General features: G+C 39.9%; 1 protein-coding gene across 1 annotated transcript in view; it reads right to left on the bottom strand.

Moving 5' to 3' along the window:
* Positions 1-27,713, bottom strand: part of tnr (tenascin R (restrictin, janusin)) — a 219,922-nt gene that overhangs the window by 68,027 nt on the left and 124,182 nt on the right. The window contains exons 5-9 of the mRNA XM_085389939.1: positions 11,071-11,194; positions 8,413-8,635; positions 8,211-8,311; positions 5,899-6,061; positions 4,588-5,064 (exon numbers count right to left, since the gene is read on the bottom strand). Of these exons, the coding sequence (XP_085246065.1) occupies positions 4,588-5,064; positions 5,899-6,061; positions 8,211-8,311; positions 8,413-8,635; positions 11,071-11,184 (1,078 nt within the window). The 5' untranslated portion in view covers positions 11,185-11,194. The remainder of the gene's footprint in view (positions 1-4,587; positions 5,065-5,898; positions 6,062-8,210; positions 8,312-8,412; positions 8,636-11,070; positions 11,195-27,713) is intronic.

The following is a 27,713-nucleotide window of genomic DNA, read 5'->3' as shown; positions in this document are numbered from 1 at the left end:
GCTGTCCGTGAAAGCAACACGTGAAAAAAAAAAACCCACCCGCACAGCTGTCAGCCGATTGTGACAATGCATTACTGTGCGATGAGGCGAGTGTCACATTCCTGCCAAAATCGCTCGAGCTGTTAATCATAATATAATTGTATGGAGCAAAGTTAGTCTTTTAACAGTAGGCTTGTTTTAACTGGGCTGCTGTAAGTAACAAGGCCATGCTTTTGACTCATGAAGCCATAAAACTGACTGATGCTGAATGGGGCAATAAAACAAGGAAACAACATCTATAAGCAGACCACAGCGCCTAACTCTAAAAAATAAAATGTATACATGTGGCTTCCACTTTGTCCTTTTACAACACACATCCATTAAAATGGTTACATACATTTTTAAAAATCTATAATATTCATATAGTTTAATGGCATAATAAAGCTATTACAGTTATGGCGCATAAAGCCAGCAGCAACAGCCCTTAATATTAAAAGTACAGCAAAAGGTGATGCAATTTTGCTTGTATGACGTCAATAAGAGTGAATTTTTTTCACACCCATGCAGCAACATGCTTCCTCTTGCCTGGAAATGTTAGATGACGTGCTGCGGCAGCTTCTCGAGCCACAACTCCCGCCACGCAGGCTCTGCGGCTGTTCTAACCTGTCAACATCCTCGAAATGAGGATCCACGACCGTCACGCGCAGGTCGGGTAAGCGGTGAGGCCCGGGCCCCGAAGCTTTATCATAGCGCTGATATGATGAGAAATGTAAATGTCAGTTGTCACCACTGCAGCACTCAAAGGATGTCAACAAAGCAAGAGTGTCACTGTCTCTCCACAGTGGCGTCGGGACTCATAGAAATGATCGTGGAGCACTTCTGCTGTATGGCTGAATGTCACTTTCCTCCGGGTGATTTTGGCTTTTTGGGGGGAATGTATTTTTATGTAAAGATATACTATTTCTTACTGCACGCCTGAAACGTCCAATTTAAATTCAACAACCTCCATTATTTCTCGTAGCGGGAGAATATAGGCCACCATTATTGAAGCAAAAATACATGCCGCTTTCTCCAGTTTGTGATAACGTGAAACACTTAAGCCTGTCACCCTACAAGTCTCCGGTAATTGAACTGCTTCGTTTGGTATTCAGCAAACTATCCCCTACAAGCGCTGCCTATTTTGGTCTCTAATTACAAAGAAATAGGCAATTCGGTCTCCCTCACTTGGTGTAGATATTAAATGGGTGGGGTAGGACCGAGACGCCTTAGTAATATGATTTTGCATCCCTGCCTTTCTATCACTCGCTCTTCTGTCTGTCCCCATCCGTCACCACGTTGACAGGCCTCTTAAATGGCAGAGGAGGATCTGATATTTTGGCGTGGAGAGCTGGCTTTGAACAAAAGCGGCTCAAAAAAACGTCTTAGCTACGGCTAAAATGACAGCTCTCCCCCAGATGAATGTGACTTTTGACAAATGAATGCTGTTACACCTTTGGCTGTCCAGCAAGTCAGGCACCCCACCACCTCCATTTGAAGCACAGATGGGTTTATTTTTCAGGTGTGCTTTCAAACCTGTGAAGTCTACTTCCTATCCAAACACTGCACTAGGTTGTTGCATTAACAACCTCCTTTGTTCGTGCACGTGTTCATGCAAGCTCTCTGCGGCAATCACAGATAGTACTGGGTATTTACAGGAAGCTTTAAGTTTCTGTGTTATGTTCCACTTAATGTGGAAGCAGTCAGTTAATACATTTAAGACAGAATTCTGAAAGTGAATTACGCACATATTTGATCACGGTTTTAGTCAAATAAGAACAAAAAGCCTCTTAAATGTGATGTTTTGCAGTTTTCCACTGCTTTATATAAAACTGTAAGATTTACATCTTTAGGTTTAATGACCGATAACTGATATTGCTGTTTCTTTGGGCTCAGGGAAATTGTGATGGCCTTCAGGTAATTTAATTAATTAACTGAATAACAATGAAGTTGCAGCCCTAGCTGTATGTGGGGCAAATATGTAGGACTTGTAAAATCTCTAGCTGGATGTAAAATAGTGACTAAAAATATCTACTGCTGGTAGTTTGTTTTTAACAAGAGACAATTTCTTATTTTCCTTTCTTTCTTTCTTTTTTTTTTAGATCTCTATAGAAATAACACTGATATCCTCTTTATAAAGATACTCGTCTGAAACATGTCACATCAAGCATGGTTATGAGATACATAACCAGAACTTAAAGAGGAAAACTTTATCATGGTACACTCAGGAAACACTGTTTACAGATTGTCTGTACACTGAAGTTGATTCTTGTTCCTCTGAAATGGTTGTTTTGGAGACAAGGACTAGTTCTGCGACCCCACGCAATCAGTCATTGCCTCAAACGATTTTTTGGTGCAGTAAGTCTGAGAAAGACCGCCAACTGTGCCACACAGTGCCAACTGTGGCACGCGTGCCTAGGGTTGCCAACTCCTGCTGTAACTGGACTGAACTTCAGTTGGGAGAACTGAGATAATCCATCCACAATACGAGGTTAGTTATCAACATACTGCTGCATGGGCTGAGCTGTAGTTACATCGTAAGGTTTTAAAAACTGAGCTTAGCAGTAATAAAAACCGAGAGAGGCCGACAGTGATCACAGACTGTTTTTAGGGCCTTGTTGAGATTAAATGGAACAAGATACAAAGCATTAAAACATGTAAAAAACACAAAAGCCTTATTAAAGGCAGAGTAGTTTGGGCCCGGAAGCAGGACTCATTACGTCATCACTTAAAGACCGAATAGAGTCACTCTATTAAACATTTTAGCTACAATTCCATAAAAAACATGCCTCATTTGTAAAGAATTCAGTCTAATCTGTCTGTGGGTCACGCAGTGTTACTATAAAATCTGCTTAGACTGGATTTCTGTTCTGAGTGTATGATCCTGGTCACACCGATACCAAGTGTTAAGAAAGACATCTCCTTCTCCAAGAGTTTCTGCTCTAGGAAATAGAACCACAAACGTCAGACCAACTGCTTTTGGTACTTGCCAACAGGCAGACGATCAAAGCGATCAGTGGAAGATCAAAATTAGCAGTTAGTGTTAGTGTTAACACACAGGAGTTGTTTCAAGGCAGCATTTAGCTATGTTGAAATGTATGCAGGAGTAATTGCTTATATGCTTAAACTTAATTGATTAAAGTGGTTGTTTTCTTTTGGATCTTTTAGTAGAATAGGCGCTTACGATGATTTTCTTGTTAAAAAGGTGACTTAAGATTAGAGTAGAGGAACTTGCAGCAGCGACAATTTGTACACAGGATGTTGATGATCAGATAAGGGAAAAATAGAGCGAGCAACCGGACGTGAAACCAGCGCTTAAAGAATTTTAAAGTGATGAGGAACGTTGAAGAATATATATAAATACAAGTCAATAAGTTAAGAGCATAATTAGGATCATGCTTTTGATTAAAGAGTCCCAAATAGGATAAGTTAGGGAGGTGCAGGAAAAGGTGTTTTGTTTCCTTTGCAGAAGATCTCGACGACCACAGGGAGGTCCGAGACCACCAGAGAGGGACCGAGAAAACCTAAGCTTACACATGGAGTGTTCTCGAATGGGAGCGGGTGTTTATTACTGGACCAATTAGATGACATGAGGTTGTCTGAGCGAGGACACAATGTATTGCGACCTCTGGTGTTCCAGAGGTCGAGAGAGGGAGTGTGGAGCAGGGAAATTATTTTACTGCTATTGTTAAATAATCATCATTATTACCATTGCATTAATAATATAATCTGCAGTATGATCATTGCTTTAACAATGTAACAGATAGCTTTAAGATGGCCTTAAGATGTTTATGATGATGTTAATTTTGTATTTCAGATGCAGTTATAACTATTGTGTACACAATGCATATCTGTGCTTATTTGAGTTGATGTTCAGGTTCTTTAAAGGTCTTAAGCTTCACTGACGTGACTGTTCAGGTGATACATGCTGAGGGAAAACTAGAACATAGAAGGAATTGCAATACATGCTTACAAAACACTTATATATCAGGTCATTTCATATTAAGGTTTTAGTAGAGGTTCTTGGTTAAAACATTTATTTAGTAGAAGACATACACATAGTCTCAGTGAGCCTCTGGTCTAGTGAAAGGTCAGAAGTGCAACAGGTGAAGAGGTGACACAGAGAGCATGTGAGGTCGTGACACACACACATGAGTTAGATTTATTTAGAGGAGAGAGAGATTAGTCATGTCTGGATTGGAACTGCGAAAGTGTCTCGGTAAAAGAGGAACCGTCCTTGTCGTCTCGGCAAGAAAGAGGAACTGAAAGGTAGAAAGGAAGTGCCGGCCATGAAAAATAGAAGATGATGTTCTGTCTTAAAAGTCATTGTGGTGTTGATTTGACGTATGTATATATCCTGTCTGTGACGTATGAAGGGGCGTCAGTAAATCAAACCCTGATGCTATAAAAATCTGTTTATGCTTTGATTAAGTTGAAGATCACTTGCTGTCTGCGCACAGAGTGTTCTTCCCACACGTGTGTAGTCATTAAAATCATTGTTTGACCAAGAGCTTCTGGACCAAGGGTGGTTTGTACTCTCCCTCCTCAATTTTGAACCTTAACACAGCCTACCAGAGTTGCAGTCATCTCCAGCATATCCATCCTGACAGACGCAGAAGCCCTCCTTGCAGATTCCCTTCTTGCTGCAGTTGTTTGCACAGTAGACGAGCGAGCAGTCCTCTCCCACATACCCAGGCCGGCACTGGCACGTCCCGTTTATGCACAGCCCCTGGTCCGAGCAGTCATTGAGACACCTTCCGACCATGCAGTCTTCGCCTGTGAACGACTCCTCACAAACGCACTCCCCATCGATGCACAATCCGCGGCCAGAGCAGTCCGAAGGGCAGCGCGGCTCCGAACAGTTGTCACCTCCAAAGTCACGGTCGCACACGCACTCCCCTTCAACACACACCCCTTGACCGGAGCAGTCATTTGGGCAGCGAGGCTCGGAGCAGTTTTTGCCGGTCCACCCTTCCTCGCAGATGCAGCTGCACATATCGAAGCTGAAGCTGCCGTGGTTGCTGCAGCCTGGGACAAAGTCCAAACGGCCTGAAAAGACAGATTGAATCGCTTAGTACTTGATTCAAGTACAAAACCTCCCACACACACGTCTTTAAAGCGGGAGTTTGAAAAGTTAGGGTCACATTACTTTGTGCATTTTGTGATACCTACCTCAAGTAACCACCATGAAATACATAGCATATTTGAAGAAACATATCAATTCAGTATAGAATAAAAAGTAACAACCAATCAGTTTATCATTTAGTTAATGTTGTCAAACAGCCCTGATTAAAGAAACAGTAGTTAAATCTAAAATACTCCAACTTTTTCTACTTTGCCTTTCCCATCCTCCCATTGCTCTCGCAGGCTAAACATTTCATCCTCTTTCTGATTCTGATCGTGACTGCTGGAGATAATCATATTCTCACAGTGGAGATGGAGCGTTTTCAGAAAATATTTGACGGGGGGGATGGTGTCAATGGAGCAAATCCTTTAGCCATAATAAATTCTGTAACTCTATCAGTTGCAGTCCCCTCATATTATAATGGCAGCATCTCTTGAATAGACAACAAATTTTTGCCAGTAACAAAGGTTTCTCCACACATTTCAGACTGTGAGCAAGACAAAAAGAGGAAGAAGAAGAAGAAGAAAACCCACCTTCCAGCATCAATATTTTACTGGCGTCTGTCTTTTCTTTTCTGCCTGGTTTACAGTTCATGTAATTCTTTTCATAACGCAGTCTTATTTCTTTGCATTTTTGCCTCAAAAAGCTCTCTGCAACACCACGGTCTGTTTGTACAGATGCTGAGGGGATTTATAGACAAAAACTACATTCTACAAGTTTGTCTATAGTATTTGTTGTCAGTGTTAAACAGTACTCACCAATGGCCGAGCTCTCCCCGCAGCATCCGGATCCACACTGAGCTCTGAGCATGGAAACCTCTCTCTCTAGCATCTCCACCCTGGTGGCAAGCTGCTGGATTGTGGCCGTTGCTGGACAACCGCACGCTGCTTTGGGGATATTGATGCGGTGTGTAAATGTCACCTAAACAAGGAGAAAATTTTGACAACTAAGTGCATCCATTAGATAAAAGAGTCACCATGAAGTAGAAATGCATCTTTAATTAACATCTTGAGGAAATCCCGAGTATATGCACACACAAATATCTCCTTTCAAGGTGTTTTTATTACACAACCAAGAGGTGCTTAGAAACATTATCATTCATTGGGAGTCGTGCTCATGGCTTCCACAGATAGCTCTGTGATTCACCCTTTTAGCTCTGTTTTTGTGCTACTCTCTCCTGATGTAAATAGCTGTCTCTTTAGCTGCAAAAAAGTCTCTGCTGTATTCACCAGATAGTTGCCAGCTCTGCTGTTTAATGCTGAGCAGGTAGAGTGGGTTTTTAGAGCTTTATTCCCCAAAAACAGTTGCCTGCTGCAGCAAAAAATCAATGCTATGAGAATGACGGGAGCTTACCAAAAGAGTTGTTGGCCAAATCGCTAGAAGATAAGCTAGACTAGCTATAAGCTCTGTAAACCCAGGGAAGCTGTGGATTTGGGTGATAATTCTCTGTAGGTTTATCACTCTGAGCTGCTGTGTTCACATTATGAAATGTTTTTTCACATTGTCACGTTCTCATTCTAGCATTTTAAACTTCTAATTATTTATAATGGATGAGTTGGCAAAGACTGTTGAGCTGCATTTCATGCTCCAAAGCCTGAAATAGCACTAATTATATGACTTCTTACCTTGTGTGTGCTTGTGTAGAATCATTTAGAAACAAATATAATTCATGGATAATCATAAAGCTTTAGAGGTGTCCAGGTGAGACGTAAATGAAGGCCACATTTAAAGGACAGATACAGATAGGGAACAGATCCATCGTGACAAAGTTATTAATGTCTGGCCATCTATTTTTTTCCCTTCCATTCCTAGAGTTTCTCAACAACCCCCTTCCTTTTCTTTATTAGCATTGTCATTTAATTACTTTAATTAACTTAAATAATTAACTATATATATATATATATATATATATATATATATATATATATATATATATATATATATATATATATATATATATATATATATATGTGTATATTAATTCATTTATTTTATTCCAATCTTAGGATTCTGATCATTTTTATCATAGATGACATTGTTGTTGTTATTAGTACTCGTTCATCCTTAACCCATCTTGGTCATGTGTGATGTAATTAATCACACTCACACAGCCTTGAGTGTAGTATGCGTCACACTCTTTTACACGCCAGTTACCCTACCATCTACCCCCCTTCTATCCTGTTTGTTTTGGCTTTGTCATGCTTTCTTTGTATGTTCATGTCTTGTGATGTTGTTGATCTGTTTTTGTAAATAAAGCCGTTTTAAGCTGTAGTGCTCGCTGTCTGGATCCAGCTTCTTTTCACCCACCCAGACCATCTACATCCTAACCACCTGTCCTTCGCGCTCTCTATTACCAGAATCTCACTGTAGAACAATAGTTTTCAGTTTGACAGTTTCACTTTGACTGGATTTGTCAAACCCAGTTTAAAAGAAGAAGAACAAAACCCAGACAGAGAAGCGGAGGGTTATGTGCCCAGATACAATTTAAAATTCACCTGTTTGCACTCTTGTTGGAGAGCGCTGAATCGTAATAAAGGGAACTATTAAGGTTCTGTCCCACATTAACTGTTACAACTGGATTGTCATTAAACAGGACATAGTTTAAAGTAATGAGGTTGGCATATACACTACGTAATCCCTGTGAGTCAAATGCTTTGGCTTCATGCTAAACATTCATGGCAGTTTTTTTATTCCTAACCTGAATCTGAAGAGAGGTGGTAACTTTAATAAGGTCATCTCAGAAAGAAGCCCAACTTACCTGCTGTTCAGTTTTATTATTTACAAGGGGTAGCCAATCAGGAAAATACTGCCTAAAAGGAGGGCGACCTTACAGGGAGAGGAGCTACAATCAGGGGCTGCAACAAGGCCCAGTATGAGATAAACAGAGATTTTTTTGATTGCTTTTTTGTTTTAATTAACTCTGGCAAAAACATCCCCATGAAACTCTTTCGTATCATATCTTTTCACATTAGATTATTTAATTCAACCCAAGAAGTCTCTTCACGTCTCGTAGCTCTTCCAAATTTTTAATGCTAATTACACACAAATAAAACACTGTTGAAGCACCCACCTGGCTCTCAGCATCCAGTGTTTGCTCTGTGTATTCTGTTGCTCCATTTGGATCCACTGGACCCTCTACAGAAGGTCTGGATCCCAACTCAGCACGAGAACCTATGATAGCAAAAAGAACAAGTCTCAAAAACTTCTTAAAGGCTTGTGTGTGTATTTGTGTGTTTGTGCGCGCATGCGCAGGACCAGAAATCGATCCTCACCGTCCCCTGGGCCTGATGGTGCAGAGGTGTCCAAGTCAACAGAGCATAGAGACTCCAAGGGTACGTTAATGTTATAGACGTGGTTAAAGACCAAAGGTTGCTCCCGCAGGGTCTGGTTGGCTGATAAGTCGGAGGGGGGCAGATCCCCCCCTGGGGTCTGCCTCCTCACTCTGGTGGTACGAACCAGCCTGTTGTCTCCTGATGGAGCAGCATGAGCGGCACCCTGGAGTGAGACACAAAATGAAACAAAAAAATAAAAACCAGGACACGTGGTTTGTACTCAGAGGCTTCCAATTGTTTTTTTCTGATACCTTCTGTTTACAAAATGATAGAGTGAAAACTCAGAGGAACCCAGGGGACACAAAACAAGATGACACTAATATACAGTATATGAAAGATTTTCTCACTGGCTGCAACACTGACAAAACAATTTTCACATGAAAAAATTGGGTCATTTTCAAAATTCTGTGGTGACAGTTTAGTGTTTTCAGCTTGCACTCCCGGCGTGTGAGGTAGAGAATTTGGAGAATTACTGACATTTAATAAAGAAGTAATATTTGAAGCAGAAAGGGAATGATAAGTAAAAAAATGCAGCCTGAAGCAGGTACATTTGAACTCTACTGGATGAGCTCTTAGTATAGAGTAACTGCACCTATCTACACAATTAACTGTTTGTTAAACTCATTCCCTCAGTAGCACAGCAAATGGTACAGTATGTAGCATATATTTCTCAAAATGTTTCCACATGGCACAGTAGCTGTACACCTGTATATATTCTGCTGTAGCAAATTAATCAATAAACTAATATTTTTGTCAGTGCTATCACACTATCATGCTATAGCTATAGCTTGATAATATAGGATTTTTAGGATTTCACTAACATCTGTTATCAGCTGGTAGTTGTGGCGATTTGCCAACAGGCAGGTTGCAAAGTGTCCTCTGGTGGCCTAACTGCAACAGCAACACGTTGTAACATATTGGCAAATAGCTAATAGTGGCCAGTAATATTGGCCCACAATAACTGGTTAAATACAGACTACATGTTAGTAAGTTTTTGGTGATTACTTTTCTATCTATAGTTTATTTCAACTTGACCATTATTTAAGAGTCACAGAGTGCATTTGCCAAAAGCATAGACACTTCTCAGAAAAGTGTATTCATCTATCTGCTTGTTAAGTGGTGGCACATCAGCCCCAGTCCAAGTCAGCTATACGTTGACTGAGGCTGTCTTCGTAAAATGTTATGTTCCCTGCGCTATAGTGTTTATATTAGCCTAATGATAGCTCTGCAGCTAGCCACTAGCTATCATTATATGTAAACTTGCCCAACCACTAACCCTGCTATTTAGTCTTTTGTCTTTGTTTACATCCAAACTTGTAGAAGAGCTGTACATTTTAGCTTTTTAGGAACACCAACGGTCAGAACATGGTGTATTATCTTTGTACTGAAACTAGCAAGCTAACGTCCTGCTAACTAAAACTCCTAAATCCTCTTTTTCATCGATGCTGTTAAAATTTATTGTTACACCTGGCAGAACAGCCACACTGATGATTTTATTGAAGTTGAAAGAATTTGGACCACTTTCCCAGTGCCTCAGTATCTCGGTTATTACTGAACTGAAGGAGGGTTTGTACCCGGACATAGCTAATGATGTCAAACCTAACAAGTGGACAGAATTAAAAGAAAGCAAACTGTTTGACAAAACATATCTTGGTAATACAAATCAAACAGCTATTACTGGAACATGTCTTACATCTTTACTGAAGAATGATAGCAACATGTCTTAAGTTTTTTCCCCTTCGATACCTGTCCCATAATTCTATTTTATTCTATTCTGTTTTAAGTTAGTGAATGTGATCTCTGCCTATACAGCTTATTAGGGCTACCCTTCGAAAAACCAGCAATCTGTTCTAATGGTTGTCAAACCATATCTTTTTTGACATATAGTGAACTGTGAAAACTCATTGAGAGTACAGGGGAGGTTGTCAAATGTTGTCGAGTATGCCTACTTTTTACTTGACCATACAGGTTTAGCCTCATCCTTGAACACTGTATTGTGTTTGTAGCTCTCACATAAATACAAAAAAGCGTTTTCTTTAAAAAGAAATCTGAGAAAGGAAAAAAGATGTCAGTTACTAACTGGTGGAGAGAACATTAGCTTAATTAGGTAGCTAGCTGCAGATGTCAGGGACAGCTGTCACTGTCAAGGAAAAAAGAAAAAGAGGAGCTTGCTTTTGTCGCACTCTTTCTACCTCTTTCACTGAGAATTTCAACCTCTTTTTGTTGTTTATTACAGAAAACTGCACAAGTGTAACGCAGGAGCAGAAAGCTCGACAAACACAACATTAACTAAGACAGTCAACTGTGAAACTTTGAGTTTAATAACTGAAACAGTCTACTTTCTAGAAGAAACTGGAACAAACTGAAATGCAAGCAGTCGAACTCATTATTTCTTCTCGATATTCAAACTGGCCAGGGCAGGATTTCAGTGGATTTGTGCCCAGAATCAAGTGATTAACATTACTGCCAATAATAGTTCAGTGGAAATAAACAATGAATGTGAAAAAACAGTGCTACTCATTAAAAGAAAAAAGAAAAAAAAAAAAACAGAAAACAGAACAAATAAAGAAACCAACAGGAATATTTTTTTTAATTCACCTGTAGAGTGAGAAACAGAGCCAAAACCAGGATCCAGCTTGTTGTGGGCACACTGGCCTGGTGATGCTGTCGTGCCATCGGCATGCCGGAGACAGCCCGAGTGAACAGTACCATCCACTGGAAACTGCGAAGGAGCAAAGAAGTAGAAGAGAAAGAAGTGAAGCAGGGAATCATTAAAAATTAGGTTTCAGGAAAAGAAAAGTATGGAATTACTCCTGTGTCTGTGCATCTCTCTGTCTGCTGTACGTGAGCGAATGGGTAGTTGTAGTACCTTCAGCTTATCCGCTGTAAATGATAAATAAATGCCTTTGATCTGATGTGAAATAATTGGCTTTATAGAGAAAAAGAAACTCTTCCGGGGATTATGGAGTCAGCTAAGAACCTTTGAATGGATTTCACTGTGCAATACCAAATATTTGATCTTCCCACTTGGGAGCAATACAGAAATATTGCTCAGGGAGAGGGTTGATAGATGGATTTCAGCAGAGACACGGTCTGAGTGATGCTGCTGTAATCCCTCTCCGTTGAGCAGAAGAGGGAGAACGGGAAACTACTGGAATAAAAGCCGCACAGCTGATGCAGATGCTCGAAGCAAACTGTCAGATATCAGCAGGGACATGACAGGACTGAAGTTTAATTTTAAAGCTGCTAGTTTTGTCACAATAATAACACATTTTCATTTTATGCTCGACCGTAGATATTCGCACATTACCCCTAAGTTTTAACAGACATATGTGGTTAGTGGGGGCGAAAGGAAGGAGTTAAAAACGAGTCTGTGTTGTCTGCATTCAAAAAACCTTTTATCACAACAATACAATCTCATGTTGGTGAAGCAGGCTATTGCTCTCAGCTGGCTCCTTTTGTGAGAGACAGATGTCAAGTCAAGTCAAGTTTATTTATAGAGCACATTTAAAAACAACCAAGGCTGACCAAAGTGCTGTACAGTAAATACAGATAAAAATACAATAGAACACAATTTCGTAATAACACCTCGCTGATAAAAATAAAATTAAAATATATAAAACAAATAAATTAAACCTTTCTAAAAGCCAATGAAAAGAGGTGAGTTTTAAGAGCGGTTTTAAAAGTTTCTAGGCTTTTGGAGAGTCTGACGTGAGGAGGTAAACTGTTCCACAGTCTGGGTGCAGCCACAGCAAACGCCCTCTCTCCCTTTGTCTTTAATTTATACCTGGGAACATCTAAAAGCATCAGGTCGGCTGACCTCAAAGATCTCCTGGGGCGATAAGTACTAAGGAGTTCTGACAGGTAAGAAGGTGCAGTGCCATTTAAAGCCTTAAAAGCCAGCAATAAGATTTTAAAATCAATCCTAAAGGCAACTGGGAGCCAGTGGAGAGAGCAGAGAACCGGAGTGATGTGGTCTCTTTTTTTTGAACCGGTCAACAGGCGAGCGGCAGCGTTCTGCACCAGTTGAAGGCGATGTAGACAGGAACGATCTAGGCCAGCATAGAGGGAATTGCAGTAGTCTAGCCGTGAAGTAATAAAAGCATGGACCACTCTTTCTAGATCGTTCCTGCAAAGGTAAGACTTGACTTTGGCTAAAATCCGCAAATGATAAAAAGATCCCTTAACTACAGAGCTGATTTGTTTATCAAGTTTAAAAGCATTGTCAAAAATAACACCAAGACTCTTAATGGAAGAAGTGCAATCGGAGGTTAGGGGTCCCAAAAAGTCAAGAGAGAAGTTGGGATCTTTAGGAAGCCCAAACACAATGACTTCAGTTTTGCTTTCATTAAGGTGTAAGAAGTTAAGAGTCATCCAAGTCTTAATGTCAGACAAGCAGGAGAGTAGCGGCTGCAAAGAAACATTGCAGTTCAACCTCAGAGGGAGGTAGATCTGAATATCATCGGCAAAGATGTGGAAGGACACATTATGTTTACGGAGCACATCGCCCAGAGGGAGCAAGTACAGAATAAACAACAGGGGGCCTAGTATGGACCCCTGAGGTACGCCACAGGTTAAAGGAGCTCTGGGAGATGACAGTTCACCAAGGTGAACAGAAAAACTCCTATTATTCAAATAGGACTGGAAAAACTTTAAGACAGTGCCCTTTAAACCGACACAGTGTTGAAGGCGGGATAGCAGTATGTTGTGATCAACAGTGTCGAAGGCTGCTGTCAGGTCCAGGGTTACTAAGACAGCAGCACAACCAGAGTCAACAGTTAAAAGCAAATCATTAAAAACTCTCAGAAGGGCGGTTTCTGTGCTATGCCGAGCTCTAAAACCAGACTGGAACTTCTCATAGAGATTGTTATTGTCAAGAAATAGCTGGAGCTGCGTGAGGGCGGCTCGTTCCAGTACTTTAGACAGAAAAGGGAGGTTGGAAATGGGCCTATAGTTAGAGAGTAGGGATGGATCTAGATTAGGCTTTTTAAGGAGAGGTTGAACAACAGCGTGCTTGAAGGGTGTTGGAAAACAACCAGAACTGAGGCAGGCATTGATCAGGACCAGAAGGAAAGGTCCGACTGAGTCCAGAACCTGCTTCAGAAGCCGAGAGGGGATAGCATCGGTGGAACGGTTGGTAGTCTTAACCTTGCAGACTATTTCATGCAGCTGAGAGAGAGAGATTGGTTCGAACTGATTAAAGGCAGAATGGCACAAAGACAAAACACAGGGATTGGAAGGTGAAGATGGAATGACAGACTGCAGGGAGGAAATCTTGTTTACAAAGAACTTTAGAAAGTCATTACAGAGGGTGGCAGAAGGTGTGAGGCTGGTGGATGTGTAAGGATTTACAATGGAATTTAAAACACGAAACAGAGTCTGAGGTTTATGGACACTACTGCTAACCAGGTTTGATATGTAGGAGGACTTGGCCTCTTTAACGGCTTTCTGATAGGTTGAAAGAGAGTCTCTGAGGATATTAAAAGAAATGTGCAGCTTGTCCTTTTTCCATTTTCTCTCAGCACACCTACAGGTGCGCCTGAGAGCACGAACAGAGTCTGTAATCCAGGGTTCAGCGTGAGCTTTGGGACGGAGTGTTTTTAGGGGAGCGATGAGGTCCAAAATAGAAGTACATGTTGAGTTGAAAAGAGCAGTTAAATCTTCTGCACACAAGGAATCAATCCATCAATGGAAATGTTCTTATCGCACCTAACTGGCTCAGGCCTTTTTTTCTTCTTTTTTTTGATCATTTAGGGTGGAAATGTTGAAACATGAGTGTATTTGCACATAAATGAAAAACAGAGAGACCCCCAGTGCGTTTGAGCCAAGCATCTTTAAAGTTGTCTCATTCAGAGAAAATGATTTTTTTTCTGGAATTAATGCATACGCAGTGTCTCGGACTATTTGCTTCTATACTGAAGATTAGTCACACAGTCACATATCTACCTGAGCACATCCTTCATTTTGTGACAGAGACAAAAAACCCTGAGTAGATGTGCAAGGGATTTTCTATATGTGTGGTGAAGATCTACACTCACACAAAGCACGACAGCGCACACAGTTTATCAAAACGGTTCCATAGGAGGAGAATGGTTGGTCATATGTTACCATTTCCAGCACGCCTCGCTCCACACTGTGCTTCTAGCACTTTTAAAAATGACTTTGGCCTTGCAGAAATTGACTTCCAACCAGCGCTCTTCACTTTATGGTGAAGAGATGGAACTTTTTTGTACTTTGAAACCTCCCTTCAAGCATGGAGCTACTGCTCGACAAGACTGGAGCCATTTAACTGGTGAATTCAGCACAGAAACGATGAGCATGAAGATGATGACAAAGTGAGATGAACAAAGCCAACTGGAACTGTCTTGTTCACAGCCATTAGCCAAAGATGGATGCCATTGGCGAGCTTCAGTGGACGGCGGACGCATTCTTAAAAAATGACAAATGGCATTACATATGTAGGGATTTCATTCAGTTCCTAAGAAAGGGAAGACAGGAAGCAGCTCTCGTGATCAACCTTTACCACGATGTTATAATATAAACAGCATGACTTGTGTCAACATATCAGACTGTTCAATGACACAGAAGGACAATGACACAGAAGTATCACAAAAATTTTCATTTCTCTTACTATAAACAAATAAGGTAGAGGTCTGGGGTGTGCATTCAGAGTTTCATCCTTCAAGGCAAATAGCAAACCCATATATATATTTTTACGCTGGCAGTAATAAAACTTTGAAAGAGGTTCAAAGTCACAAGAGTATACTTCTGTTCCAGGGTCATGGTGCAAGCTGATGCCCACGAGCATTACCGCACAGACAAGGTTTTTCACGGAAGCTCAATTAAATACAGACCCACTCATTCACACTGAAGAGAATCGACATGCTTTAGGCAGTAAAACAGGCTTAATTTACTCACTTTTTTCCAGGAGAGAGAACATATGCACTTAGAGAAGCAAACACAAAGCCACCCAGCAATGATACACATGCTTTCAAATCCACAATGCACTCACAGAAAGCCCCCGTATGCACAAGTACTTCAAAAAATGTTTGACAAATGTGTATATTTTCATAAAAACACACTTTATGTCAAATATAAAGTGTTTTTAATTCTTCTGTATAATAGAAGCCTAAAGTGGAAGTTTAAAAAATATTTCTTCAGCTTCACAGGAAAATATGAGCGCATGTGCATGTAAGATCAAAGCCATTTCCTTACCGCTAACTATTTCGTTCATCTAGGAGAATATAAATTTTATGGCTTTGAGGAAGCTCTGAAACAATGCTGTCACATCATGTATTACCTGGTGATTTTCTTCAGTGAAATTGGGTGAGTTCACCCCCTGCGAGGCTGAAATGAAACTGCCTGTTCCAATTATAATAAAAACCATCAGGGCACTTTATGCAATGTCACAAAGGAAAAGGTAAAATCAGCCTACACAAAGGAGGCCGCTACAAAATATCTAGCGCTATAAAATGAATCACAAAAGCCAGCAAGCTTATGAGTTTGATGTTAAAAAAAAGTTGCTTTGATCTCGTCTTTCTAACTTTTTTCATCTCTGTTAGATTAAACTTCTCTCTGAGGTGAATGTTTGAATCCTTGACAATATCTCTCCCTTTCATCCACAATGGGGTTTATGAGCAACCGAGTCAACATAAAAAGAGAACTGAATCTAAAAATGCATAGTGTAATTACACTGAGATACTTATCCCATTATTTAGAAACAGTCCTTTAATCATATTTAGTAGATATTGAAGCTGGAGCTGGTAAATGGCAAAACTGTATCTTGGTTTTAAGACATAATAATCAAACTATGACACATATCAATATGTAGATGATGTAGATGATGTTTACAAAGGATTAATGAATACTGTAAAGCGGAATCATTAAATTATTATACAGAGTTAAGTGTATCTCACAGTCTCCAGACCAGCTGTTACCAGCAGTACATGACAAAATATCCCACCTTCAAAAAACATATTAAGTATTTTACTCAAGCAATGCAATACTGAAATATTCTTTGCATTTTTTGACATTAAATACGTCAGTCTTTTGATTGCATTCCACCGCACAGCTCCTGCTTGTGATGTTTTAGCATTTGATTGAAACTGTAACATGTGCTATGTATAGCATCTATTTGTATTTGCATGATAAATGGCTGCCAGTGGGTGGTACAGTTGGAGCAGTGCATAACACTTTCACCTCACAGCAAGAAGGTGTTGGGGCCTTACAGGTGCAATCTGTATGTTGTCCATGAGCCAGCATGATACTTCCCCATTTGCTTTGGTTTCCTCCCACAGACCAAAGACAGGATTGTTAATTTAAATGCTGATTCTAAATTGGCCAACAGTACAGATGTGAGAGTGTGTGGTTGTCTGTCTCTCTGTGTTAGCCCTGTGATGAAGTGTTAAAATGAAAATGGACGGATAGCTGTGGGAATCTACCATTTTTAACATTTTGTGATATGCTGAGTACTGTAACAATATATACTACAATTTTTTTCCAACTGCTAATTATATCCTTAAAATTATATTTGTTAGTGTTACACTTCAGTTGTTTTTCTTTTTTTGAGTTGTGTAAAGCAACCATCACTGCCACTAAAACCTGCCATAAATGTTGTCATTTGACACTGTTTGTTACCAGCCTATGTTTGAATCAGGGACAAGCTGTTTCTGGTAATACAGCAATTAACACTGGTAAATAGTTACAGTCAATCGAGTCAAATCCCCTGGAGTTACACTCATTGATAAAGACTCATTCAGCATTTATAAACTAGGCAGCGATCATTTACCAACCTTCGAAAATCTCTTTGAGAGTGGCCGCAGTCAGTCCAAGTCAGAGTGCAACTAGTTGCAGAAAGATTGCCTTCTACTAGATGTGATGAGCCCTTATAGTTGATGATCCTGTATCAATACAATATTGCCATGCAAAAAATTGCAATACTAACGATACATACCCCCCACCCCCGACCCTACCCCCCACCCCAATACCTACTGGATGGATGGATGGATGGATAGATATATGGAAATGTGAATGCCTGTTCTTAGCCTCTTATCCAATATCATCTTCAACAGGCTCCAGCATATCCAAGTTGCTACCCTGGCTGAATAGGCAGTGCAGAAAATATTGCAGGCTTAATGTTCGCTTGAGTGATGTGATAATCAATTTAGCACCTCTAGCCAGATTTCCACAAAGTGATACAACACTTGGCCTTGTCAGTAGAAGTCTTCATCTTCTGAACCCAACCTCTACCCTTTTCACTAAAAATAGCATTTTGGATCTAATAAGATGTCCTGGGAAGATCACCAGCTGCTCCAACAGACTCGGAGAAGCCAAAGTAAAATCAGAGAATATCCACATACTCTCAAGTGAGCTAACAAAGGATCTCTCTCTCTTTCTCTGATATTAGCTCAAACGTTTACAATCTGTGCTATAGAACTCGATTTGTCACACAAGTTTCTACAATATTTACAATATACAGAACTGTTTTCATTACGAACCACTGAGGCATGGTTAATTAACTAAACCTATTTTTGTAACTCATCACTCATAAGTTTCGACTACAATAAAGGAAGTTTACTGCAGTGTTTTCCGTTGGGGCTACTGCAATTTGTGTTTGAAGACAGCAAGTCACTCAATCACAGTGTAAGGGTGTCAATGCTGCTTGGTGCCTTGATTAGGTAATGCTCATGCTTCTGATCACATTCTTACTTAAAATCTTACTTAACCTCTTTTGTGTATTCCCCAGGTTTTAAAGGTGATCCTTTCAAATCTGAACATACATTATGTTTCTGTATGAGGATATTTCTCTTTTTTTTCTGGTTTTGCCATATGCGACAGAGCAGACAATGGAAACTGAACCATCCTGAGATGTATAAGGGAGCTTTATTTTGCTTTTCTGTGTCTCTCCTTGCTGTTTTCCTTAGACCTCTCTCAGTACTTTTTATTTTTAAAAAAGAAAAACTGCTGCACCACATGATGTTCACTGGCATTTATTCCAATGGCTCTGCTTAGATCACACCTCTTGCTGATTTTGGCTCTTATTCAAGCATTAATTGAACCTGTTGACCCAGCCACACTGAACGTATAATATATTCAGGTGCCGTTATATTATTCATCCTTTAGAGGAGCTTGCAGACCAAGTTAACAAGCATGTTTGTGTAATAGCATAGCCACTGACGGTAGGAGAAAGAAGACCCTTTGTTTTGTTTTTTTGAACTAGATCCTGATGTGACTGTGTCGTGACTCTCACACAGTGTAATGTGTCAGAAAAGTTTTTATCTGACTAAGAAAGCTGGGACTTTCTTTCATCTATGAGGCAGCTTTTTTTTTTTTTTTTTGCTTTTTATCCATTCACCTGTATTTCAGACTGTATTTCACACTGGTTAAATAACAAACCTGGGAATACTTAATAAAATTTTTTTTCGATGCGATATGAGTTGCTATAAAACCAAAGCCTATTGTTTCCTATTGTTTTACACATGAGGACATGATAAAAATAACATGATAAAAAAAACATAGCATGTTATTAAGAACTGTGCCAAAATGCAGAAGCAGTGTGTGAAAAAAACATGAGTACGTCCTTTCTGCGAAAGTAAAAGCAATACACTGAAAATCTAATGTTATGACAGCATAATTAGAAAAAGACTGAACTGTGTTGCCAGGAGAAAACCTCGTATCTAAGGGGCCGAAACTAGCATCGCTGGCGAACACAGCTCATTGTTCGCTAGTGGTGCTAGTTTCAGTCATTATGCAAATGTGCAGTTTGAAAGTTTGGGAAAACCTGCAGTCAGCTGAGACTTAAGAAGTCACTTGGATGCCCTCTTTAATAGACATTCGTATTTGTTCTATATCTTTTTACTTATTTGAGCTACCCTACTAAGTCCTGATGTGCTCAACAGTGAGCATCCTGACCTCTCCAATGATATCTCATGTGTTTGGGTGGCCTCTTTTCTGACTCCAAACAGGAAGGAAATCACAAAAAAAGTTGAACTGAACAAAACATTTTTCCTTGGTTCTCATAGAAGCTGGGCTGTGCCTAGTTTTTTTTTTTTTTTTTACATGCTAACTCTTGACTTCTCTTTAGTTTCTGTTAATAATAATGATATATTGTTATATGTCGCGTCTTATTGTTCATCTGAAGTTCTTTATCATGCCCTGACATGTAAAAACTTAGAACTGAAAGACAGTCTAGTTTTTCATAGCAAATATTACTTTTGTTAACAGGAATAGAAAACATATTTTTCTGATGACTATTTCGACCCACAGATTCATATCCATTTATTACACATGGATTTCAAATAAACAGTTTTGTACAAATGATAGTGAAACAACACATCGCCCAAGCCAGTACAGTAGCTTAAGAATGAGCTGTTGCTATATTTGGGTAGTTGCAGTAGGTAGTTGCAAACACTCGGCTGTACTTTTCCCAAGGATTATTATTGCTGTTGTTTGGTCATTCAAACTGCAGATATTTTTTTTAAAAACATATTGTGCTTAATATTGAACTTTGATGTCAACAGACTCACACAGAGTCCTGCAGTGCTGTACAGCTTATTCTTAGTTTACACTGGAGGTGTGAAAACCTGTCTTTCTATGTGAGCAACAAAAAACACAACAGGTTGTTATTAGCGCAACAGTATCAACAGCCGCTGTAAGCGCTACTCCCTGCCTCATCCATTATGATTCCCTCACCGCGGATGAGTGAACCGAGCCATGAATTGTGCGAGTGTTGTGCTTGCAGCTCTTTACTGAGCGGATAGCAAAATTTACAACGACTCGTGGCGTTCTCGCTCCCGTGGGTTTTCTCTTAAAACATGTTGCACCACCTGCATTTACACTTGAGCGCCTTGTAAGGTTCTGCATGAACCCACTTTTTTCATAATTTATACCAGTTATTATTTTAGGGGGAAAAGTGAAAGATTTGAAGAAGATGAAGTATTAGAAACTATAGGAACACAAGGGAAAAGGGGGGGGGGGGGGGGGGGGGGGGGGGGGGAGTGTGCACAGAAAGAAATAGCATGCTACAAAAATAACAAGATGTAATTACAGACAGGAGTGAAAGTAAAATGATTACAGGGATGTAATAATGAAATAAAACAAAACATGAGAACCAACAGAAGACGGTTCAAGAGATATGAAAAAGAAAGTTGAAGAGAAGGAGCACGCAGCTGAACAAGCCTCTCTCATCCAGCCAGCTGCACCATGAAACGGGAAGCAGCCACTGAATGCCTCACTTCCCACACTCCCCTCACGATCATAGAGTCTCTCAGAAAAAAAAAAATGTGTGTGTAGGTGTGTGTATCTGTGTGTTTTAGCAGTTAGGGACCCACAGGAGATTAACATCCCTGTTGGATTATGGAAGGGATGCGTACTGGAAAGCTTCATTAACTCTGCATGTGTGTGTGTGTGTGTGTGTGTGTGTGTGTGTCTGCCGCTCTCGTTCCATGGCCACGGGGCTTTTTAGACTGTTGCCTCCTGAATAAGTGTTTGCTGTCTGCCCTGTATGTCTCAATCTGTGCATGTGGTCTCCTTCGTCTGTGGAAGCCTCCGGGGCTTCACGAGAACAGATAAATCAGCCCTGGGAGCAGTTGACTGTCACTATCCCTTTACAGCTGTCCAGAGGAGGACAGTGAAAGTGTTTATGAAGCAATCGCCTTCTGTAATCCAGCCCTGGTGATCTCTGGGGCCTCCCTAGCTTATAAGACACAGAGACACATCGGCGTAGAGAGACACTGTGATCAAGCCCTCCTCTGCTTTAAGGTGCAGCAGACTGGATGCTAGACTCAGGCCTGAACTGCTATCAGGGGGCACAACACATCCATCTGCTGAAATGTTGCCGGTGCTCTTCAGTAACACACCGCTACATTACAACATGGAGTCGGTGAGGAGAGGATGAAGGCGACAACGTTTTTTCCCCCCGACTTTTCTCCCCCTCATGATTTTATTCACCTCATTCAGAAAAATCACCTTTGCTCTATCCCGGTCCATCTCCTCTTTTTTGCTTCTCTCGTTTTTTATTATCTCCAGTTGTCACTTTCACCATCTTCTTTTATCTCACTAACAGGGATTTCATTTTCTCTCTTTCTCTGAGGATTTTCTTTATCCCTGAAAGTCATTTCTTCCGCACTGTGAAGTAATTCCATTCGTCCGGAGATGCTGATTTTCAGACTGAAAGCCACATGCTGTAGAGATGGAAAAACTGACATTTCTCTCCTCTGCCATCATTTATTTCTTACTCTCTTTTTCTGGAAGAACCCCTGTTATCCCCTCCTGGCTAACCCTATGGAAGTAAAGCCACAACTTCCATTTGCACAGGTTAATGTGCAGCCACCTCAACATGAACATAAAACCAATACCATGCTTTCTTGCGTGGGTGATCGCTCATTTTCTCTCTCTCCCATCGCTCGTATTCCTTTATTCCTTCTCCATCCTCGCATCTGCTTCTTTCTCCCAGTGTCTCTCTCTCTCAGTCTCCCTGCTTCCCTACCTTCTAAATTGGACTCAGGCAACATCACGATGCTTTTCTCATTATTCCCATCACTCTGGCCAAATTGCCTTGTCTTTCAGGACCATTGGGCTCTGTTCATTGGCTGTTCCTGCAACCAGTCTTTCCCCCATTTCAGGACTGTTTCAGAGCAAAGATGGGACCAAGAAATGGATTCAATTCTACAGCAAATAATACAACCTCAGGCCACTGATGACTGTGTGCTCCACACTGCACACAGTGATCCATTTATCAAGGAACGTGTAAACAAATGTTCACAGGAAGAACTGTGATAACATGCAGTGAAGAAAGAACTGCTGCACAGTGGTTGTTCATCTGAAAGAAGTTTCTTTAATCTGTGTCTTTCAGTCTTTCACTAATTTGTTTCTGCTAATTAATAACTTTCAGCCAAACACATGGCCAGTACAACAACAATAGGCCAAGCAGAAATCCCAGCAAGACTTTACTCAGAAAAAAAGACATAGAAGAGCGAGACGAACATTTAGCATTTGAGGTGCCAGTCTGTGAGGTGTGCTACATGAATTAAGGATGGGCGTGTTCCACTATTGCCAGCTTTTGTCATAATTTAGAGTGTACACCTGAATGATTAAATTCAACTAATGTCGATAGATGAGAATTAACACACCAGACAACATTGTTTGAGTTCCTAGAGGACTCAGGGTAGTCTTCTGCTGTTGTGGTCTATCTGCTTCAGGATCGATATGTGGTCCATTCAGAGATACTCTTCTGCATACCTTGGGAATAACGAGTGGTTATTTGAGTTCCTGTTGCCTTCCTATCAGCTCAAAGTAATCTGACCAATCTCCTCTGATCTCTTCCATCAACATTTTTCTTTTTCGGATCCATTCTCTGTAAACCCTAGTGATGGTTTAAGTGACTTTGAACCATGCTATGTTGGAAATTAGTGGAATGAGCTTTCTTCCCTGTTCTGCTGCTCATATTTAAATCCAGCAGGTCATTCTGACCATGCCTACTCGCCTCAAATGAGTTGCTGCCATGTGATTGGATAATTGGCCGTGAGTGTATGTACCCCATCTAGACTCCTTTTGTGTTTAGCTTATATTCAAACGTTGAATTGTCTTCTCTCACTTGTTCAGTGCTGGTAGAAAAATAGTTTGTCTCACAAATGAGACAAATTTGCACAGTTTGACAGAAAATGAGACAAACTGCAACAAAAGATAAATCCTGAAACAGAGATAAAAAGAGAACATTCATAATGACAAAAAAAAGAAAAAATCAGGCAGATAAACAATGGAAGAAAAACACAAGCACAGAGTCGGTGAGGAGAAACCAGATAAAAAATAAATAAATAAATGCTGCATAGACACAAGAGAACACGAGAGAGATTCAGAAAGAGGGCACGGGGGACAGATTGAGCTAAATGGACAGAATGGACGGGTGGACGAGTGTGAGAGGAGAGTTAAAAAATTTAGAGTGAAGGAAAATGCTTAAGCCCTTTTGAGTTCAGTCAGCTGTGAGTCGGGAGAATGAAAAAGACTTCTTTTTCTCTTTCACTGTCTGCTGCAGCCGAATACCCACTTCTCCTCTATTCTGCCCTGATACAATACATGGCTTTTAGCAAATTCATTTTCCATCTCAGGGCTGCCCACTGCACATTTTTGAAAAGAAATAATCATTTATTAAATAAAAGAAAATACATAAGGGCAGAAAACATAAATATACCAAGCCAAAAGCTGCCATGCCGTATTTTGAGGGGTATTTTATGCATGCTAGGTGTATATTCTCTTTCGAAAGCAGCACTCATTTACATTTTATCACTCTTCTATGTGGGACCTGCACAAAACACATCAAACAGCCTGTCATTGCCTGAGTCCGACATGCATTTGTACTCCTCTGCCTCTCTTTCCCTCCCTTTTCACTCAATTCCCTTTCACTATCTTTTTACTCAGGCATGACCTAAAACAAAAAAAATGGACAAAAAAAAACCTTCAAAAACCTCCAGCCTGTCACCTGATGAGCTGTCATCGTCTGCTTGTCCAATTCCCTTCTTTTCTAGTAAGCCATTTCTCTCCTTTCATCTTCCCCTTTGAAAGGCTTTTGTTTCTTGTGGGGACAGAAATGACAAACACTTTCTGCTGTACCTTTCATATACAGTAAATAGGTGGGAAAAAAAAGTCATACTCCTCCCACCTGTGCTATCTGTTTCTCGCTCGCTCTCTCTCCTGTGATTTAAGGTGGGTTGAAACGCGACACAAAACGCAGCAACAATCCAATATCATAAGCTGTGCAGAGACGATAAAGCAGCTACGAGGGATCAGAAGGATTGACACGTTCTTCTGTTGCAGCTGTCTGCTCGATGCCATGACAGCGAGGGAAGAAGTGCTCCTGGCGCTCACTAGGGATTGGATTCAATTACTAAATAAATAGCTCAATGGCGGAGAGCCACAATAAGATGTTGCTTTAACGCCGAAATAGTATTATGTTTCATTATTATGACTATCTGCTTGTATTTGTGCAGGCATTGTCATACTTTAATAAAAACCTGTTTCTAAATGTAGTGAAGGCATTAAAATGGAGAATGTTTCATGCTAAAGCAGGCTTATCAATGACACTGTGATTTTACGCTTCATTCTTGTTTAGTTTAGTAATATTTTGTGGTAATACCTATGTAATCTGCTACACCTGTCACAATGAGCTGTGTGAAGAGTAGCGAAACCACAAGCAGATACTCTCGAGGCAGATAAAAAAAGCATTTATTGCTGATTAGTCCTAAAGAAACACAAAGTCTTTTGCTCTTTTGATGCATTATAGACACAAGATCAGAAAACACTGGAAATACACTACCACCAAAACACAGTCATGTTAACGATACAGCAATGAACAAAGAAATGGCAGGAGTATTTACCCAAAGGTAACCAAGAACACAAACCTAAAGAATAGAATCAACATAACACAAAGGATAAACAACTCTCAAACAGGAACTCCAATTAAACACATCAAATATAAAATCAAAACCCAGGACAATGGCCAAAAATGTCAGGCCTTAGGCTTTACTATTTCTTTCTGAAAGGTTTTGCATTCTGCCTGTGAATAAATAAATAAACTACAATATAATCTACAGAAATATATTCAATACTAACAGCACAAAGAAAACTAGGCCCTGCACTGCAAAACAAGATTGACATACTCAGGTTATCTTTCGGTTATCTGGATTCACATACCCTAACAGTAAACCAGTTAACCAAGTGTTAACCCAGTATTTCCTGATCTTGGTATACACACACTCACATAAAAAGGCTTGGCACTGGCAGTCACATTTATTAGTTCGCCGGCAACCGAGTGGATGATTTTACAGCAGAAGAGTAAATGATAATATTAAAGAAATATGAAGAGGTTACACACCGACTACAGAATGATAATAAAATAGCTGCGACAGATAAAAGACAAGCACTACAGTAGTAGTAGCAGCTTAGTGTTAAAACACTGTATGAACGTGTGCGCACTTTAAACATTTTAGTCAATAAGACTGGAAAAAAGCTACTGTATTACTGAAGCGTCGCTGATTTGAAGACAGGAAGCAAAGCTGTGTTAGCAAACTTGCATACTTTCAATTGAATATCACAACTCTATCATGGAGTCAAGAGAGAATCTGATGAGTTATAATATAGTATTAGTATACAGTATATAATTGTATTCTGTTCAATTAATGTTTAAATTTGCATAAGACAGCTTTACCATTCAGTCTTTCAGCTGTAGTCTCAGTGGTGTTTAATGGTCTGACAGGAAGTAAAGAAAGAAATACAAAGACAGAATTTAAATCTAGCCTTAGTTTACGTGTGACTGATATAAAGCCCATGAGTTCAAATAGCTATCCTGATTTATGCATTAATGCTTATACAACAACAAAATTGTTGCAAACCGGGACAAAATAAGGAAAATCTTAAATAAAAGTCTGTATCTCATACTGATGCTCATCCAGGAAACACAAAGACGTTTGATGCTATGAAAAAATGTATACACTCCTGCTATCCAGGTACAGCGGTCGGAGAAATCCTCCAGGAATTTTGGTAGTGTCGACTGGTCAGAAAGTGGTGGCTTCATATCTGCTGATCTCTAATCTGGAACCTAAACTGATCCGAAACAGGTTAGGTTTGCATCCTGAGTTACCATCAAAGGTTAAGAAGGCAAGCGAACATCATAGAGGAAGCACTTTTATGGAGGGAATTTGGGGTTTCTACCTATAGAATCAAAAATGCTGTCAGCAACTAAAAAACAAACAAATAAATAAATAAATAAAATTAAGATCCCCTGCTGAAGTTGAGATTTATGAGTTTATAAAATTATATAGTATTATATTTATTGGAAACAATTATTTAGGTTTAAACCATTTAGGTAAGAGATGCCCCCAAGAACCTTGCATAACTGATTGTTTGTATTATTATTTTTATTATTAGTAGTAGTAGTAGTAGTATTAGTAGTAATAGTTGTAGTGGTAGTATTACCACTGGTAGTATTTTTGTGCTTTTTTCCTTTGTTTAAATATGCACCATATAGTGGTTGCATCCATTTTCTATAGATACCACTCTTCATTTTTTCTTTGTAAAGGCTAACCTGGTCCAGTACTGACTTTGACTTCCAAATATAAATTATTAACCAAACTATAACTGGACTTGACTTTTATTACTGAGTCGGGTACCAACTGAGAGGAAAGACTGATAAGCCATTTTATTACTGGTCAATCTGAAGAGTTACAGACATAAAATGTAGATAAATCGTTTGATTGTCAAGTCCCTTGACAAATCAGTGCCATTGTTCAATATCTTCTGGTATAAATCTCCAAGGATTGCTTAAAGAAGCTGCTGGATTGACTTCATTCCTACCCCTCGTTAATAATCTCATCGATCTCATTGCCAGAAATCTTACTCCTATTGAGAACTGGACCTTGCGTGCCTTTACTGGCTACCAGTACAATGAAGAAATTGTATTCATTACCCTTAAGCCACACCTTGGACTCGAGCCCAGCTGTATCTGAGCTTTTAAGTCCTTGTGAGTATAACCGTGGCTTGAGATCCTGAGGCAGTACTGATTTGGTCATTTCACGGTCTAGACAGAAGACTAAGAACTGTCAAGCTTTCTTCATCAGAACTGCAGAAAAGTCTTTGAATGACATTTCTGATGAGATCAAGTCAAACTTTGTGTTTTGTTTTGATTTTTTGTGCTGTTGCAATTTAGAAATGATATAAATTCATGTAAATAAAACAGACAAAGAAAAACAGAGCAAAGCTTGCAAATCATTATCGTTATTAAGCTGCCACTTATAGGGTTTGTCTGGCATTTATTATGACTATAAATCACAGCGAAGAAGAGTCAGGTATCACAATCACAATCATATAATAAAGGAAATGTCAGTTTTTTTCTGCGGTAGGGACAAACTGTTAAGACATCCAGTATTGATCGAGCTTACACAAGGTCAAATTGAAGTTGCCTTCAGTATAGAGGAAGGTAAGGTCAGATTGAACGGGTCATCTCAGCTACATCTCTTTTCCAGGGCATCAGATTGTGATGCTTTGAGTTCCAGGAATAGCCTGGTGAGGAGAAGACACAAGGGTCCACTTCATTAGCAGAGAGCCTGTCACAGTGACAGACTGCTCGAAGTGTTTTACCAGCCTGGTCTTAACACAGCAAAAGCAGAAATAGAATAAAATCTCACAAGTAAGGGTACAGTTACAAAAGGAAAAAAGCTCCAGTTAAGGAACAGTAGGTAAATTGACATTCC

The sequence above is a fragment of the Rhamphochromis longiceps genome, linkage group LG18 (genome assembly GCF_057381845.1).
Source record: "Rhamphochromis longiceps isolate RC_006_pf linkage group LG18, R_longiceps_female_GT1.1, whole genome shotgun sequence".
Taxonomy (NCBI): Eukaryota; Metazoa; Chordata; class Actinopteri; order Cichliformes; family Cichlidae; genus Rhamphochromis; species Rhamphochromis longiceps.
The sequence above is the reverse complement of the archived record's forward strand: the minus strand, read 5'-3'. Positions and strand labels throughout refer to the sequence as shown.